We start from the raw sequence: 19,554 nt of genomic DNA, 5'->3' as shown, positions 1-19,554 counted from the left end.
GTCATTTCCATTTCATATAACTTCCAAAAGTTTGGTCTCAAATGAGCTTAATTCATCCACCGAGTAGGTCAAAATTATTTTTTTGGTGTAAGTTTTAGGCCAAATTTGTTAGTATTACAGATTTATAAGATGAATTTGACAATTCGTCCATTTTATATCTACTTCGGTTTTTAACCCTATAGTCAATCGATAAGGTTACTGATAGTACGTATGTTGAACAAAAAATGAGTTACTGTTAATATGAGGCATGCTACTAGCTTGGCCATTTTCATTGGTCATATCTTTTGTGTAGATTATAAGAAACATCGTCTTTATATTTAAATGTATTACTAATTTCGGGGAAAATGAGAAGTACATATCATTGTCGTGTATTTTTTTTTATTTGTCTTCAATATCATCCAGTGGCGGAGCCAGGAAAAATATGGACGTGGGTCATAAAAGTTTCTTAAATGCAAAAATGCATAAATGTTATCGAAAAAATATTACAATGCACTAAAACTTAAAGATGTACTCTACGCTCACTCATATCTTGGAATCTCTTTATCACTGTCTCATTTGTCACTGTCTCAAGCACTTGTTTCTCAATAAAACAAACTAGACAATCACTTAAAAATTCATCACCGATACTGTTACGTGAAGTAGTCTTCACGATATTCATTGCAGAGAAGCACCTTTCTACACTTGCAGTCGCAACGGGAAGAATCAAACATAGCTTCAAAAGACGATAAACCAAAGGATGAGAAAGATGTTTCCTTGTATCCACCAATACACGAGCAAGATCACCAAGGCTTTCTAGATTGGTAAACCGTTCATCTTTTTGCACATTGTCAAGGTAGATGTCAAGTTGCTGTTCAAGAGATCTTCGTTCCATAGAACTAAAATCATCTTGATAAAGCTCAGCCAATCTCATCAACATTGACTTGTCAAACTGACGAAAAGAATCTATTGGACTTAAGGATGCCATGTAAACAAGTAGTTCAGAATTTACCTCGTCAAAACGATCATTAAACTCTTGAAGTTGCATATCTAAGACCGTGTAAAAACAATCCACCTTATAATGATGCAGGTTGGTGATGCCTGTTTTTTTCCTTGGCCTGCTTGAATCAACAAACTCTTTCTCCATATCAAGAACTTCAGTTTTATTATTCTCACTAAAAGAATAAACTGTAGCCACAAAATTCTCCCATCCTTCGTCCCTAAGCTTCTGTAACTGTCGTTTTGTAGATCCAACCAACGAGACAGCATTCAAGATCTCTTGGTCACTTTTCTGTAGAGCCTTTGACAAATTATTAGTGAGTCCCAGGATAACAAGCATCAATTGTAGATAAAACACACAATCAAATGTGTAAAAATATTTGAGGAGACCAAATGCTTGTTGTCTTTTGCTGCCGTCCATGCCTTCAGTCTGGATATGTTCAAGAACTTCAATAATACAGGGAAACATCTCACCAAGACGCAACAAAGTCTTGTAATGTGATCCCCAACGAGTATTTCCAGGTCTTTTAAGAGAAAGGTCTTGATTCAGCCCAGTTCATGTCTTAATAGTACCCTTACTGATCCCCTCTTCTATTCTCTTGCGATTACTTTCAGTGAGTATAAGCTTTCTCTTGCAAGAAGCTCCAACGGCATTCAATAGAACATGAACCATATCAAAAAATTCTCCAACTTCAACATGTTTTTTTGCAACCGCCACGACAACCAACTGAAGCTGATGAGCAAAGCAGTGAACATAATATGCAGATCTACTTTCTTTCAAAATCAGTGATCTTAAACCATTGAATTCTCCTTTCATATTGCTTGCTCCATCATAACCTTGCCCTCTTACTTTTTTCAAACTTAACCCATGTTTCGCAAATAAAGCATCAATGGCATACTTGAGAGTCAAGGAAGATGTGTCTTTAACATGACTAATGCCAATGAATCTTTCTTTTACCAGCCCAAATTTATCAACGAAACGAAAAACCACAGCCATTTGCTCTTTATCAGAGACATCAGCAGATTCATCTACCAGCAAGCCAAAGACATCATTATTAATTTCCTGGATAACAGACTTGGTTACTTCTTCTGCAAAGCAATGTGCAATGTCTTTTTGAATAGGAGGAGATGTCATCTGATTATTTTTAGGAGCATTGTGCAACACAACTTTTTTCACAGCCTCGTTTTGTCTGGCTGTATACTTCAAAAGCTCTAAGAAATTGCCTTTATTTGTTGACTCTTCTTTCTCATCATGCGCACGAAAAGATAAACCTTGATGTAATAAGTGTCTACAAACATCAATTGAAGCGCCCAAGCGGATTCGATAATCACTTTTCACAATATCAGTTTGCTTATGTAAAGCATGTTTGATAGACTGACCTTGTCTCATCAAATCTTCACATTTATTTTTAGCATCATTGTGAAAACTAGAATGATCTCCCACATGCTTACTGAAACTATCAACCTTATTCCAGCTAGAAAAACCCGTTGATACAAAAGTATCGCTCCCACCTTGTTTTCCAACTTGAACTCTGAACAAGTAACAAAACAAGCAAAAAGCCTTTTCTTGTTCTACACTATACTCTAACCAATCAGGATATTGGTCAAACCATTGTGGATTAAAACGTCGCCATACACCTCCTATTGATTTTTGTTTAAAAGTATGACCGCGAGGTTGACAAGGTCCTCTAGTCAAATATATGCGGCGTACCTCGTCTATTTGATTATGATCATACTCTTGAATTTTTTTCCGCTTAGCTGGATCAAATGCCAAATCATCCACACTGATCCTCGGTGGTGGAATTTTTCTTATCACAAATCAATCCATTGTTTATGATAATACCTACATAAATAAAATAAAATGAAATACAATTTTTATGAGAATAACAAAATTTATACTACTGATAAGTAAATCAAACTTTTAAAACATCGTAGCCTAATCTAGCCCTCCTCTCCAATAAACCGTTTCATTCACCAGCTTTAAAACAATCCTAGCATAATTTGATATCCGTCTACGTCCCAGTAAAGCTAAGAAGGGTTTAATTCTCCATGTCTCCATAGTTTTTACTTTCTAAATTAAATAAAAAAATCTAGAACATCTCAATGTAACAGTGAATTTAGAATTTAGAGAAGAGAAACTACTCATAAAGTTAAAAGACATAAAATAATTACCTTGACTTTAAAACCAAATTGGATCAGGTTTCAGACTTTCAACCAAGCTTCATGAATTGATTCACGTATCACGACAGAAAAAAAAAAAAAGAAGAATTAGGTTTTTAGTATTAGGATAACGAGATCTCTTAGTGATAATTGGGTTTATTTATTTTAACGGGCTTAGTTTATTTTAATTTTGTAATGGTTTATATACTTTATTGGGCTAGTAATTAATTTGTATAGTTTGCTATTGGGTTAAACAAGTTCAATTAAATTCAAGGGGGTCAATCAAAATAATGCACTAGGGTCAATCTAAAATATTTAACAAGCATTACATTATTTTTCTAAATTTCACATGGGTCATTTGACCACCATGCCAATGCATTGCCTCCGCCACTGATATCATCAACATTACTTGGTGATTAATCAGCAAGAAGTAATTTGAGAAACAAGTCAATGAATCTTCGAAGAAAAAAGGAAAAATTCCATACATTTTGATGGCATATTCCCTGCTTTCATCTCTATATATATAACAAAAAAAACAAGTTGCAGAAAACGACTCGTACGTGTTTGCTCACAGAGAGCTGGAAGCATGGAATATGCTCAAATAAAGAGTTTCATCTTAAATTTGAGAATGTTTTTATGAGAATCAGGGAACAACGGAGCAGGATTGTATTCTAAATATAGAAAAGTAGCATGTAGTATCGTTTGAATTTTTGCTACCGTGTGTGATGTGTTCAAGATGCTTGATTAGTGAATCATTTCTTTTGCATGTGGAGGATTAGTGATTACGATTATTATCCACAGGATTCATAACTTTTTTCTAGGCTTATATATTGTTAATAACTTTGCACTCATTACTCAAAGCTCAGTGAAAAAAACATTAGACAAGATAATTTCCTTTGTGACCAATTTTTTTTACCTAACGCATAGCAATGGGACGAAATTTTGAATTTTGTAAATGATGATTTGGAGTTGAATTATTCTCTGGAAAACTTTTGTTATGGTATATATGAGGGATTCAAGAGGTGTTCCTCGATCCTCAGGAGTTCTTTGAGAAGTATAAGCGAGTTGCAAGTTTCTCTGTATATTGGTCTTGTGAACATCTCTTATAACGTGATTCATGATTTTAGTAGTCAAAATCCATCCCAAACAAAACCTATTGCTCTACACTTAATATTATTTTTAATAAACATGAAACAGATTAAATGATCGAATTAGTTCTCCATGTATTGGAAGAACTAGAAAAAAATAATTATTTAAGGTTAGGTCAGAATCTTTAACTATGATACTATAAAAGAATTATAAAAGCGTGATTGTGTGAATGTATAATTTAAAGAATAGATACAACATTTACAAAAACAAGTATATATACAAAGATATTTAACCTAATATATATTAGTAAAGATTGTGATAAATATGGAATATTTTCTTATCCTAATCATAATATAAGGCAAGTTTGAACCTAGTTTACAATTATTACGCACACACAAACTTAGAATCTTGGTATAGTTACAGATTTAACAAATTAATATCATATGTCCTACAAGTGGCTACACAGTAGGCTTCGTACTTACAGTATACGTATAATACGAAAGAGGACGATAGTAGGAAGGATAATTAGGGTTTAAATATCTATAATTAATTTGGCCTTTAAATATAATCCCAAATCAAATTAAAATTCTAGATAGATCATTAAATGTTACAAAAAGGAGAAATATTGCCAATCAAAGTAAGGATTTGTGTGTATGATTCGTCTTCACACTAGTCATTATTGTACCACAATGGTTGGAAATAGAATTTTGTATAAGTAGCTTTATTGCTTGACACCTGTAATTTTACGCAATGGACTGTTGTATTATGTATATGCTCGTGTGTGGTTTAACATGTTATTCAATCAAAGTGTCCCTTAGCCCCATCTTAAGAGTCAAGGACTCAAGGGTCACATTTCGCATCATTAAATGATTAAAATTTTCCTTTAATCTGATATTGAAATTGTAGTTGAACAAGTAATCTTACCGTGAAATGTTTTTTGAATCAAATGTTTCGTAATTAATTCAAGAGGATCCTAAGATGCGTATATAAAACTGGAATAAGTACAAATAATAATTTAGTAAGATTTTATACGTGTAAACAACAAAACTCTACCGGAAGCTAGATTTATAGTCAAATGAAATGCTCCGAGATACGTTAACGACATTGTTTTTCTGCACACGCTAACTGTACATGGAAAATAATTGTGAATGGAGATTTTAAAACATAATTAACACATAAATCTAATGAATAAAATCAAATTGAAGGGAATAAAGGAACTAGCATATGATTGGCTGGACAAAAGTAGAGTTTGCGCAGCCATGTGGAGACCAACTATTTGAATGTTTCATGGCCTAGTATATATCTACACATTTGATTTGCTATTAAATAAAAGAGAAATTGGGCTGTACAACGCCGAAATAACTCGGTACATAGCTAAATATTCTAACTTTTTTATACATACATTTCATTTTACGTAATAAAGTTATTATGCCCCTGAAGATAACCAGTACAAAGCGCTTCTAGCACCCGTCTCCCCTTCAGATATTCAAGTTGTCTTCTTCTCCCCGCCTAAAAAAAAGGCTCACAGGCCTGATGGGTACCCTGCAGAGTTCTTCACTTCTCATTGGAAAACTGTTAGAGGAGATATGATTATGACAGTACAATATCCTAACTCTTATCTCGAAGAAGCAGAATGCTACACTAGTATTGGAGTTTCTGCCCATATCATGCTGTAATGCAACGTACAAAGTCATCTCTAAAATTCTTGCTAAAAGGCTGAAACAAGTGTTGCCATCAGTGATCTCAAACACGCAATCCACGTTCATACCGGGAAGACTCTTAATTGAAAATGTTCTTATGAGAACGGAGTTAATCCAAGGCTACAACTGGAAGAATATCTCCAAGCGATCTATGCTCAAGGTTGATCTAAAAAAGGCACTTGATTCTCTTGATTGGAGCTTCATTGTTCTTATCCTGCGAGCTTTACGGTTCCCAGAGTTCTGATCTCTCAGTGCATCACTACTACTCGCTTCTCAGTGGCAGTTAACGGTGAGCTTGGAGGGTATTTTAGGGGTGCTCGTGGTCTTCGTCAAGGCGATCCGCGATCCCCCTATTTGGTTGTTCTAGCCATGTAAGTTTTGGCACAGCTTCTCAACAAGGACGTTAACAGGCTCATTGGACACCATCCGTTAGCTATTGATTTGGCTGTGATGCATCTTGCTTTCGCCGATGATATAATGGTGTTCTTTGGTGGCGAACACAGTTCTCTTCAACGGATTGCAGAAACACTACACAGCTTCTCCGCTTGGTCAGGTCTCTCGATGAATCGTCAAAAGACATAATTCTTTGTAGCGGGAATGAACCTGGTAAAAGCCTCAGATTTATCAAGCCTTGGCTTCTCTCTTGGCTCGCTTCCTGTCGACACCTAGGTCTTTCATTAATGCACCGAAAGCTCCAGATATGTGACTACAAAACTTTAATGGACCAGCTCAAGAGGCGCTTTTCATCTTGGTCATCCAGAGCCCTCTCGTATGTAGGACGAAGGCAACTTCTCACTACTATCATCTCTGGAACACTGAATTTCTGGTTCTCTAGCTTCATCTTGCCAAAAGGTTGCATCAAGGCAGTTGAATCCCTTTGCTCGAGGTTCTAAGTGAGAAATGGTAATTCAGCCAGCTTTTGGTATGATCATTGGCTGCCATTAGGTCCTTTAATTAGGTACTTTGGCTATAATGGACCTCGGCATCTCGGTATACCGCTGAATGCAAAAATCAGAGAGAGAGAGCTGTCCAAGCGAAGGCTGGCTTATCCGTCCTGCCAGATCACCTAAAGCAGAGCATAGCCATATCAACATTTGAACAATGGTATATTGTGTTTAGATTGCGACTACTATTTTACATTGTATGTTTTGTATGCCTCCTGTAGAATAAAAATACATCTGTTTGGCAATATTCCAAGATTTGAGTTTAGTTTATGGAAAATTTGAGGTAATATTGGATTAGGATTTATATTTTCGTGTAAGGTATAATGATTAGTGGATATGTTTTAGTTTATGGAAGATTGAGATTAAAATTGGATTAGGAGTCATATATATAGGTGTTGGACATTATTTCGTGATCTATACTACTTTGCTATATAGAATAGCAATGCATGTAACTTCGATTTTCTGTTATATAAATTGTGTAACGCGTACAACTACTATCCATTCATGCCGCAACACTCTTCCATCATATGTGTTAATTACAGCTGGCCTACACGCCGTGTATAGTTATGTGCCACAAAAAATCACTACATTGCTTACTTTAGGAATTGCAACTAACAACTTGTTACGTGAAGGGGTAGAACCAAGTGGTATGTGACCAAAAGTGTATTTGAATTATGTCAAAATCAGTATCACTCACCTAATTTGTTACTCAAATGTAGTTATTTTGCTAATAAACCCTATATAAAATATGGTACAATAATCGCTTAATTTAAGATCAGTTGCATAACAACCATGATCAGATGTATAACATATACATAATATAACATATTACATAAATTTATTATATAAAATATTATATTAATTAATCTTTTCATAGAACACAACTACTTTTTACATAGAAAAATTATTTTAAATATTTATTTTTCAAAAATGAAAAGTAGAACAAAGTTTTAACCCTAAAAAAAAAGGTAAGTTTCAATCTTACTACTAGGTTTATAGAAGAAATTCGTAGAATAATAACGAATTCATATAAAAGTAAGAACAACTTCTTTAAGATAAAAGTAACATCATCTAACAATAGATATTCTCTAATTTTTTTTTTTTTGCGTTCACAAAAACTATATCTTGTAATGCATAAATAGTAGCTAAAGTCCGAGAAAAGTTTAAATATGTGCATTTACATTCCTAGCAAAGAAAATGTGTGATCTCCTGAGCCTGAAATATAGAACTTTATAGGGTTTAGAATATATATAGTACAAACTCTATAAATTAATACTCGATAAATTAATAAAAAAAATAAACTATATTTTCTTATTTTATTAAAACAATATTTTAAAATTTGAGAAATATGAAAATGAAACTTTTGTAAATTAATAACTCCATAAAATAATAAGATTTCATAGTTCCAACATTATTAATTTATAGATTTTTTACTGTATATATTATATAAAATGATTTAGATACATCATTCAGAGATTTATGTTCTCAGGATTCAAAGTTTCAATATAGAGGGCTTTGATAAACAAAAATAAACTAGATAGGGTATATATTACTATCTAAACAAGTCAACACTAGCTAATAACCTATTAATAACATTACTTTAACTACCAACTTTTCACTGATTTTGTTCTACAGCCGGTGTAAATCAAGTCATCAAATCAGACCCTTATCATCCAATGTTTTCAAAAACCTTGAAACATATGTAACTTTCCAACATGCCACAAATAGATTAGAAGACAAAAGTTCCTAGCTAGAGAATTTAAGAATATTGTAAATAAAATAGCTTGTTATGATTCTATCTAATTTCTTGTATGATCTATATAATGGTGCATGTAATCTTTTGTATATCATTGATCTAACCATTTTGGAGTTCCCATTAACTCTTTGTTATATTTCCCAGTACTATATAGAGTTATTAAAAAAAATTAGTGGTGATGTAACATAATATCAAAAATAAGAAATTATGAAAGCATATTCAAAGATAAATTAACAACATTTTATAAAAAAAATGTATTGTAAAATGGAATGGGAGGGACCACTCATTGTAAATTGATTATAGCAGTCGAATAAATAAACATATACATTGAAATGTTATTGGTCGTTGCTGTTATTATTATTATATTTAGTAAACTAATAATTAAAATTAATTATTGGACGGACTAGAATACAAAAACTTCCGGAATAAGTGGGATCTTTGTTCCTCACGTTTGCTCAAATGACGTTGACTTATTTGACTTACTCTGTGAGATTCTCCTAGCCGTAGGATATTTGAGTAGTCTTTACAGTTCGTCAGATTCGTAGGTGCAAATCTCCGAGTCCCAGCTTCCTGGATCTGTTGGCTATTACAAAAACGCTATTGTCTAGGTCTTATTTAGTATTTAGGTTTCAAATTTCATTAACAAGAAAACACCTAAAAATCAACACGATTTATAATGATGATTCATCCTCAATATTAGTATGTAAACTTTTGGCTGCTGCAGATTTAACTATAAGCAAAACTTTAAAAATATAGTTTTTCCTTTTTTTTTTGTTTTACAATCAAGTAAAAATAGCCATACAGAATAAAATAAAAATAAAAGCTCTATAATTAATGAATACAAGCATAAGGTATTTGTATATACAATAAATTAAAATTTTCTCATATATTTCATAGTTATTCTATCTAAATGCGCAATTTCTTATATAAAAATAAAGACGTACGGTTTTGGCACCAAATATATGGTGGTTTAAGCTCATTCTACACTGAGTTTATTAATTATGTAACCAAAAGGATCACTTGCAATAGAAAAACAGGGTTTATAGCTCATTGGTGGAGCATTTGACTGCAGATCAAGATGTCACCGATCTAAACTCGGTTAGATTTGAATTTAAATTCTAAATTTTTTTGAAGTAAAAACTAAAAATATAAGCATACATTCTTACGGGTGCATTAATAAAATTTTCATGTTCCATTTAGTGATCCGATACATACGGGGCAGCCGTTGTCGTTTATTCCTTTTGAAAAATGCAACAACGAAGACATAAAGGCATGAATCCTTAAATGCCATTCGAAAATTAATACATATATATATATAGTATACATTAAAGCAAACATAAATCCTTAGATGTTTCTTGTTATAAATTAAAACCTAATCATGATATTAGTACTTATAATACATATTTTATTAATTTGTGTCATACAAAACTCAATTCAAGTTTTAGTTGATTAATTCTTCCGTACAAAATTATGTTGTAGCGAGGTATAGGGATTGTGCTGGTCCTCTTGTTGTTATATATTCTTCTTAAGAATATAAGTTAATTAGTTTTGATGTAGACTGATTAGGTGATTGTGTTGGTTAATTATAGTGTTGTTAATTAGTTTTAGGTGATTAGTTAATATAATGTTTTGTAGAACTGATTAAAGTTTGAATCGTTTGATGTCTGTTAATTTATTTGTTTTTGTAAGTAAAGTGTTATTTTGATCCTTTTTTATACACTGGAAATGTTTTAAACATTGTTAAACGTCTCTCCCCCTGTGAATCCAACCATTCACCGCAAAAAAGTTGTGGAGATTCAGAAATGAAATTCAAGAAGGTTTAAACCTAAATCAGAAAACAAAAGGGGTAAATCCAATCTGATCACCGATTTTTGGGGGGATGATTTTCTATTTTATTATAAATGAAGCTTCCCTAATAATTCCTAATCCTAAGGGCTACAATACTTGAGTAGCAAGGCAGTGTTAAAAAAAAAACCTAAGCCTGACTTCTAAACTAACTAAGAAAGCAAAGTTATAAAAATCATGATGCTGCTGCTAAGTAGTATCATGACCCAACCGCTATCTGGCCATAGCGATCCCATTTTATCCGTAAAAGACAGCCCTAGAAACGCCCAGAGTCGCCTTGAGAGTAACCGAATCGTTGCTAAGAACACCAAAAAGAGACTAATCAACAAAACTCCAAGCTCTTTGCTCTCTAGGTTTGCTTGCTCTCTCTCAATCTTCTCTACATCCAATCTGATTCAAGGAAAAACGTTTTGAGTCACGCAACAGCTTTGTTTCTTTACTTAGTAACACACACAAAAGAGAGTACTGACCTCAACGCATTGTTTCCTCTAGCCAACGATTCTACACGTGAAACTACAAGAGTTTTCCATAGCTCCAAGTCTCTAAGTTCTTTTTCCTGCTCAAATAATATCAAAGACTTAAGAATCAAAGGCCTACAAAAAGAGGAAGTGAACAGAGTTTTACCATTTTCTCTTTCCATTCTGTGATCTCTTTGATCTCAGCTTTGCTTCTCTCCACAAGCATAAGGGTTCTCTTCATCTCCAAGCTAACCTCTGCTTCCTTTTCGTTCATTCCCTTCACAGAGTCCTCAACAACAGATAAATTCATCTCAATCAATTTCACTTTCTGCATCAACAGCTTCAAAACGTTGTGCTTCTCCCTAACTTCATATTTCTTGTCTCCCACGATATTAATCGTCTTCACAACAACATCTTTCTTCTTCTGACCGTCAGTTTCTTTCCCAATCTGATCTGTGGCGTTGCTTTTCACTTCCCCGTCTTGCCTTTCATCAGCGGCTTTCTCTTCATGATTCAGTTCCAGCAGAGCTGGTTTACTAGGAAGAGTCTCTGACCCAACAAACAGATCCTCAACCATCTGCTCAAGAGCATCGATGCCAAAGACCTCCACAACGCTCAACGTACAGTAAAACTCTGACCCGTAGTGACTAATCAAGCTCAGTTTAAGATATCTCAACCATTTAGGTTCCTGGAGACGGAACGTCTGAACCTGCTTAGCATTTGCAGCTACAAACCTCCCGGCATGAGTCCACGTATCCGTTGGATAACTCAGGCTCCCCGACAAGCTAAACTCTTTGAGGTTCGAAGAGTAGTGCTCAAAATTTGCAACTCTCACCGTGTCAACCAGCGTCTCCTCCGCGAGTTCGATCACGACGTACTTCTTTGAGACAGAACACGGGTTTCTTAGATACTTATCATGATCTTTGCCAAGGACATTGCTAGCTCCTTTGGCTTCCTTGTTTTGGTCCACTACTTTTGCTCCCTTCATAGCAGAAGCGTAGTTATAACCAGTTCCATCAGGTTCTAACCTGTAATGGGTTGCATTGGAGAGCTGTGACGGCACACCCGGGCCATTTGCTATGAGACTTTTGTCTTTGACGCGATCAAGGGTCTTGTGCTTTCCTCTTCCTTCTGGTATCACAATTTTGCAGATAAGCAAAGCGTTGTTCGAAAGAACATGCTCATACACATCTTGTAACTGGCCCTTTCTCAGGAGACAATAGTTTTTTTCTTTCCCGGTTGCCTGAGGGAAGACAGAATCTACAGAACTCGTGGAGTTTAAGACCTTGGAGAGTGATCCATCAGCAGTGTAGCTATCTGTGAAAGAAATAGGCTATGTCTTCAGATATTGTAATGAAAACTGATCATAAGTTTCTAAAATCTGACTGTTCAGAGACACCACCACATGGTAACACATCGAGACAAAAGTGTTATGTTGCTCACGGATTAAACATTTCTAAAATTGATTAAAGGCTATTTTGCTTCTACATTTTGGGGGAAACAAGCAACACATTTGGTATTAGGGACGAGATAAGAGTTAGGGAATTAAGGGATAAACATTCACCTCCATGATTATGGCTATAGCCAAGCTTGCAATACACCAGGAAGAGGAAACACCAGAGTAATAGAACCAGAGAGATAGAACGCTCAAAGAAGCTGCCTCTTGTAGATTTCTTATCAGCCTTTTGAGAGAATCTGACAATCCGAAACCCGAAACCGTTGTTTTGCCTTTGAAATTTCTCATTCAGACAAATCGTCGAACAACTTCCGCGCCTCGCCATTTCTTAGCAGAGCAATTTGCTCTGTACCCGTGTCGTGTGTGCACACACAGATGTAGAGATTGTTTGCTGTATGGCTCGTATCTGGAGAAACGGAGAAGAGGGCACGAGGAAGAAGAATGAGAGAGAACATGCATTGGTGTGTGTGGTCTGAAAGAGGAACCTAACATTTGTCCATCGAGAAAACCTATTTCTTCGGAATTTTCAATTTTTTATAATTCCTAAAAATGTAAATTCCTAACAGTCCGAAACTTCAGAGATTGAGTATCAAAAAAGTTACAAACCGGTCTCAAAGAATAGTTGATTTGACATAACCGGAATCATACCGACGCATTGACATCGGTAGAGTGGTTAACGAGAACAAACTCGTCGGATTCACGCCGGAGATGCTCAGGGACAAACGGAAGACTTCCAGGATTCTGCTCTTGTAAGAGAGAATCTAACCGTGTCTCAGGAGGGTAATGGTCAAGTATGAAATCTATTGCTTCTCCACTTATCTCCTTTTGGTTCAGTAGAACCTTCACGGTTTTGAGAAGAGCGGTTTGGTTCTGCTTGAGGAGAGCAACGGTTTTGTTATACATTTGGCTAATGAGTTCTTCGCTTCTCTCTGCAACTTCATCATCCATGTTGAAGTTAATGGGCGGTTCGACGAGGTCATAGTCGTCATAGAGAGATCCTTCGAAGTCTAGGCGTGGTCCCACGAACTGAGCTCTCTTTCTCCATGGTGGTGGTTCGCCGTGTATCACCATTGGGTTCTCCAAGTTCCATCTGATACCCAAAATAGTAAGTCTTAGCTTAGATGAGACTTAAGGGAATGTGAAAATGTGCAAAAACTGGACTCACATGGTTAAGATTTTACGAGCTAGCCATGAAGCGTCTGAGAGATAATCTACTGATGCCTTTGAAGTATCTGATCCGTAGATCACTTCTTCTGCAGCTCTTGCTCCGAGTAACACCTACAACATATTTTTTTTAGTAAGGAAAAAAGAATAGTTTAACAAAAACAAATATAAATACCTGAAGACGATGAAGAAGTTGTGGACGACGACCAAACATGTAGGATTCATCGTCGAGCCGATGAAACACAACTTGAGACAATGTCTGACCACGAGGGATGATTGAGATTCGATCGCACCGCTCAATCTTTGCATCCTCGTACCGCAATAAAAGATGTGAAGTGATTGCAACTCCAACTTCCGTTGTGGCTCTACGACACTGACCTTCATGTCCCAATTCTAAACCGATACGTGTAGGACCAACAGTGAGTCTGTCAACAGCGTCGTCCATGTCCGATTGGAGAATCGAGCTGTGCGTTTTCCTGACTGCGACAAGAGCAGCTTCTTGAACCAACTGTGCCAGTTTTGCTCCCGACCATCCTGTATTTGATATAAAGCATTACTCCGATCAGAATTTCATACAGACCAACAGTATTTCATTCAAACAAACACGTTACAGAACATCTTTGTAACATCAATTTGTAGATATTATACCTGGTAAGTTACTTGCATACGAAGACAAGTCAACAGAGTCCGACATCTTGACTTTGCTGGCGTGAATCTTCAGAATATCCAATCTCCCTTTGGCATTAGGGGGACGGATTCTGATCTGATAACATAAAATCAAAAGGTTTGTCATTGTGGTTCAGTGACTCCTTAACTCGGAACCAGTAAGATCTCAGCATAAAAATCCGAGCTAAAGAGGAATTTGTGCATAGATTGTCTTAATCAACAAACCTTTCGATCAAATCGACCTGGACGTAAAAGAGCAGGATCTAACAAATCTCTGCGATTGGTGGCACCCAAGAAAATCACACCTTTGCCGGTGTCAAAACCATCAAGCTCGATGAGCAGCTGATTCAATGTTGTTTCTCTTTCTTGAGTGGCTGCATTGTACGACTGGTCTGAGTTTTCCTTGAAAATTCCTTGACGTCTAGCGAATACCAACATTTTAACAGATACCAGTTAAACTTTGTCTCGAGTTTGAAAAAATACGTTAGGGGCAGTAACTATATTTTAGATAAAAAGGGGTAAATGTGTATACCGAGTTGCTAAGGCATCGATTTCATCTATGAAAATAACTGACGGCTTGTTTACCTGCACGAGGACATGGATACCATCAAATACTACTGAAGATCTCTGCAAAGAAATGCTTATATATATATATATATCTTTCAAATCACCTTCGCTCTTTTGAACAGATCTCTGATACGAGCTGAACCAACCCCAACAAGAACTTCAACGAATTCGGATCCTGCCATTTGGTAAAACGGCACACCAGCTTCTCCTGCAATGGCTTTCGCAACAAGTGTCTACGAAAGCAAATCATGTTCGGTTAAGCTATATATAACTAGCGGTTGGATTGTAAAAAGCTACTCAACTACAGTAAGAGTTTAATTGACTGACAATTGCATAACAGAGAATAGGAAACCAGTAAATAATAACTTGATAAAAACATTAAACACTCAAAACGTATTTAGAAAAAAATTGGGTTTAAGTTGGGCAGCAGTAATGATTATGATCGTTCTAGCATTAGCGCCAAATTATGAAATTGCCAAACACTCATCATACTCTGCAATCCAACCATCAACCTCAGCAGAAATGGATCTCAAGAGTTACAGCTGCTGGTTGGATTGCGAATATCTCTATAGTATCTCTTAGTATTCTAAAGTATCATGCTTGTAGCTAGAAAAATACCATCCAAAATTTACAATAATAAATATTTTTATATGGGCATTAACATATATGGTTTCACATACCTTTCCACAACCCGGGGGACCCTCCAGAAGAACTCCATGAGGAGGTTTTATTCCCATTTTATCAAACAGGTCCGGATTCTTCAAGTACTTTACAAGCTATCAAGAAAATGTAACAGCCATAATGACAATAAGGGGTTAGTAATCTTTAGTTCCTGGTTTCTCTCGAGCTAACAAGATATTGCAGAAAATAATGCCATGAAACTTTGTACTTATGGTGTATAGCAGTCAGTAGAACCCTAATAGTAATGGTAAGGGATTCATAAGCACTCTAAACCCAAATATGAAAGGAAAATCTAACTTAATGCTAACAAAGGAAGATATCCATACACAGAGAAGAACTGACGCAAGTAAAACAAAGGAACGGAAACTAACCACAATTAGCAAGTGCATATAATACAAGTGCATATGATAACATCAAATATTCTGTTATGTGAATTTAAAAGTACTAAACTAGTAATTTGGTCAGGAGTTACCTCTTGAAGTTCGTCAACTGCTTCATCAATCCCTGCAACATCACCGAATTTAACGCCGGTTGAACCCTGAAAAATAATGACTCGTTGTCATCAAAAACTCAACCAAAAAGGTATTAGAACTGAAGAAATGTGCATGTAGGAGCGATGCTCATAAACTTACGTCAACACGAGCTTCTGCTTTAGACTGAGAAAAAGCAATGCCTTGCCATAAATCCTGCAAAGGAAAAGTTTCCACTGATTGAGAGCAAAAGTAATATAACTTAAAACATGTTAAAGCATGAATTATGAGATTACACATATTATACCCATTTTCTAAAGTTCTTTGGTCTCCGTGACAGTGTGAAACGAACAAGAAGAACCATAGTCATGACAACAAGTAGGATCGGTTTGAGCATCTCAACGCTTGACGACATACCACCAAATGTGTAGAAATCAGAAATCCTTGAGAAGATCCCCCCATCGGCGAGTACATCGGCAATGTACTCCCATGATCTTTCAATAGCACCGACGAAGACGCCTATAAACAGTTTGAGGAATGGCTTTACTATAGGCCAAACGACATAAACCGTAGTAACAAAGGCAAAACTAGTGACTGCAAACACAGCCGATGCTAAGAACCCTCCAACGACGGCTGCAGATGCCGCAATAACTGCCGTCACCATTCCCAACTCAACCATCACTCTACTCGAAATAGAAGACGCCACTGGGTTTGGGAAGTCCGTCACTTTTCCAACCCAAGACTGCAAATAAACATTCAATACCAGCAAAAAAAAAAAAACTAAGTCAATAACAATACATACGTTACTCAACTTTTACATACAAGGATAATCTTAATTCCATTAGATTATAGAGTGATCACCGTCATCGTGTTACTTTCTACTTCGTACTGAGGACCACTGTACTCTTTCAGAAGAGCTTGAGCTTCTCCAACTCCAAGCCTCATTGACCTATCAAGAAGTATATCAATAAGAAACAAAAGCAATACTCTAGATCCATCAAAAAAATAAAATCTTAATTCACCATTTGGTTCTCTGTAAGCTCTTGACACCAGGAATCTCTTTAAGATCAACAATAAAATCTCTATATCCGCCGCTGTAACTAACACCAGAAGCTTCTTCCTTGGACGTAAGCAGCTTAACCTTATCATTCTCCATAGCTTTTCTAAAATCTTCCAAACTCATCTTAGGCAACTCCTTCACACTCTTCTCAAACTCCTCTTCCTCCGATAACTCTTGCCCAAAAACTTGCTCGGGGACATAGAGCTTCCCCTTGTACTCCCTCAGGATATCACTCAAATAAACAGACTCATTCACATCTTCGCTCTTCTCTTTCTCAGTCTTCCTTTTGATGAACTCAAACGCACCCCTCCTCGCCTCGCCGCCTTTGCTTAGACCTTCTCTCTCCTTGGGATTGTACAGCTTGCCGTTAACTCGGTAACGAGGCTCCACCTGGCTAGGGTTCTCCTTCAAAACCCTAGTCACGAAATCATCGCCTGCTGGATTGCTCGGAGATGGCCCGGGTTTCAATTCGCAGAGGATCGTAAACGAGCGACGCAAGATTGGAGCTCTCCATCGAGTTTTCGATGCGGTCGAGTGTCTGCAGATCGATTTCTTGGGGTTTTCTGGGGAACGAAAGCCGAGAGAGAAGACTGTGCTTACAGAGGCCATTCCACACTACTGCAACATCTCGCCTTCGTTATGTTTTATCCGGTCCGACTCCAAAACGGGTTTAATCTTCCGGGCTAAATTGACCCGACTGCGCCATGTCACTTTTCTCTTTACATTAAAATTTTACGTGAATCTAACGTTATCCCTAGCCCTCAGCATATTGTCCGAAACTCGAAAACCAATCTGGAACCGAATCGAAAAAACTGAAACCAAAACGGGACTGAAAATTATAAAAACCCGAATGGTTATTATGCGGGTTATCTTTATATATAAAAGACACTTTTAATTTCTCCTGGGTGTGCCAACAAGGATGCCACGTCATCAATTCACAGGCTCCTGTTGCGACACGTCAGAAACGCACCGTTTCATTAAATCGTGATTCAATTGTTACGGGCTTAGCGTTGGGCTCATGTTGCGTTCGTATGCGGCCCGATGACCACAAACTTCTACTGAAACCCTAATCAGTCTTACGCTCTCCTTTGTGTTTTTCGCTCACCTTCAATCAGCGCAGATGCATCCAGAATCTGTAACGGTTCTCCGAGAGTTAATGGTCTTAAGTCGTCTTCAATCGCCATCCCACTATGAAGCTCTCTCCTGCGCCGTTCGTCTGCTAAGACGTGTATAAATATGCTGTAATCTCACCGGTGCGTATCGTTTCTTTATGTTTTTGGTTCTTAGATGTTATATGATTGTTTGCTTTAAAATTCTGGTGAATTTCTTTATGTTACTGCGTTAATAGATGTTCGATTCTGAGATGTTTTAAAATTTGTTACAGAGGACATCAAGGAGAAGATTCCCTATGTGGCGTTGGATTATGAGAAGGAGGTTGAGACAGCCAAATCAAGCTCTGCAATCAAGGTGACTTATGAGCTCCCTAATGTGATCAGTAGTTTACAAGGATTAAACTTTTTGGCTGTCCAAATTTTTTTCATATGCCTACTCTAAATTTACTGAAGGTTAGAAGAGTAGACTTTTTTCAGTAATTGTTTTTCATTAAATTTTATACCTTAACGCTAGATTTTTTTGTGATCCCAAGGTAATGTTACGTGAGACTTTCAAGATAGAGCATCCTAAGGAACAAATATACTGCTGCTTGGATGCTTGATGTGAGTGGCTCCTTCTCACCTTGCAGGTTCTTTTGTAACTTAGCCTCTTGATCTTAAAGGCACACTGACGTTGAATTTTAATCCAAAACCAGGTTAGAATGTTTCCTGGTTAGAATATTTACTGGAGACAATGCTATACTTCCTCTCAGCACATACTCATAATTGTTTTGGTATCTCAGTTGACATGTTCTTAAACTAACTGTAATACTTGCATTTCACACTAATTCAGAAGGCACCTTATGTTGCTAAAACTGAAAAGTGCAAGGTTGAAGAACATGAAAAACTACAACAATTACCTGGTAAAACAAGTGCCAGTGGAGTGTCAGTTTATATATTGGCTGTTATTTGAGTCGCTGACCAGTCATTGATTTGTTGTGATTTAAAGGAGGAAGGTCGGAGCGAAGATGAGGCCGTTCAGTTATATTTTCAGAGGTTAACAATGACAACGATGCTTAGGATGGTAGTTAAGAGGTCAGTGGCTGATTTTCTTTTCTTAGTTACTACGCATCATACTTATGGTATATTAGAAACTTTTTCATATATGTTCAGTTTTGTGCTGCTTAGGATGGAAGCCAATGACTAAGAAGTTGAAGTTTGTAGCATGAGTAAATCTCTCTGCTTTAAAAAAAAAGAGATTTTCTCAAATGTTTATGGAGCTGATGTCTTTCTTTTTCTTTTTTCCTGCTTTTGTACTTCCACAATACATATTTTAAAACTGTAAGTTTGTTGATTCTCTCATCAGATCTCATTCGTGTTATGTCTATTTGGCAGCTGAGATTTTTCATTGTTTGAGTCGCTTCGTGTTAATGAAGTAGATCTCAAAAGACTCAGGGATTTCAGAATATTAC

The 19,554-nt window shown here is 36.4% G+C and overlaps 2 protein-coding genes and 1 pseudogene across 2 annotated transcripts; all 3 read right to left on the bottom strand.

Annotated features, from left to right (window-relative positions):
- Nucleotides 1-2,803, bottom strand: LOC125578506 (annotated as a pseudogene).
- A 7,592-nt stretch (nucleotides 2,804-10,395) lies between these two features.
- LOC106415197 (SUN domain-containing protein 5-like) lies at nucleotides 10,396-12,725 on the bottom strand. The gene is made up of 4 exons (XM_013855835.3): nucleotides 12,492-12,725; nucleotides 11,094-12,244; nucleotides 10,940-11,025; nucleotides 10,396-10,859 (listed from the first exon to the last, which is right to left on the bottom strand). Exons 1-4 carry the CDS (start codon nucleotides 12,706-12,708, stop codon nucleotides 10,622-10,624), a joined length of 1,692 nt encoding a protein of 563 aa, XP_013711289.2. The 5' UTR covers nucleotides 12,709-12,725; the 3' UTR covers nucleotides 10,396-10,621.
- Nucleotides 12,726-12,895: 170 nt separating this feature from the next.
- Nucleotides 12,896-17,685, bottom strand: LOC106415196 (probable inactive ATP-dependent zinc metalloprotease FTSHI 1, chloroplastic). Its single transcript, XM_013855834.3, has 13 exons — nucleotides 16,954-17,685; nucleotides 16,793-16,880; nucleotides 16,239-16,673; nucleotides 16,094-16,147; nucleotides 15,934-15,999; nucleotides 15,461-15,556; nucleotides 14,885-15,013; nucleotides 14,746-14,798; nucleotides 14,439-14,634; nucleotides 14,196-14,310; nucleotides 13,723-14,081; nucleotides 13,549-13,661; nucleotides 12,896-13,473 (listed from the first exon to the last, which is right to left on the bottom strand). Exons 1-13 carry the CDS (start codon nucleotides 17,598-17,600, stop codon nucleotides 13,026-13,028), a joined length of 2,799 nt encoding a protein of 932 aa, XP_013711288.2. The 5' UTR covers nucleotides 17,601-17,685; the 3' UTR covers nucleotides 12,896-13,025.
- Between the last annotated feature and the right edge of the window lie 1,869 nt (nucleotides 17,686-19,554).

Source organism: Brassica napus, chromosome A1, assembly GCF_020379485.1.
Source record: "Brassica napus cultivar Da-Ae chromosome A1, Da-Ae, whole genome shotgun sequence".
NCBI classification, from domain to species: domain Eukaryota; kingdom Viridiplantae; phylum Streptophyta; class Magnoliopsida; order Brassicales; family Brassicaceae; genus Brassica; species Brassica napus.
Note: the sequence above shows the minus strand (reverse complement) of the source record. Positions and strands in the feature narration are given on the sequence as shown.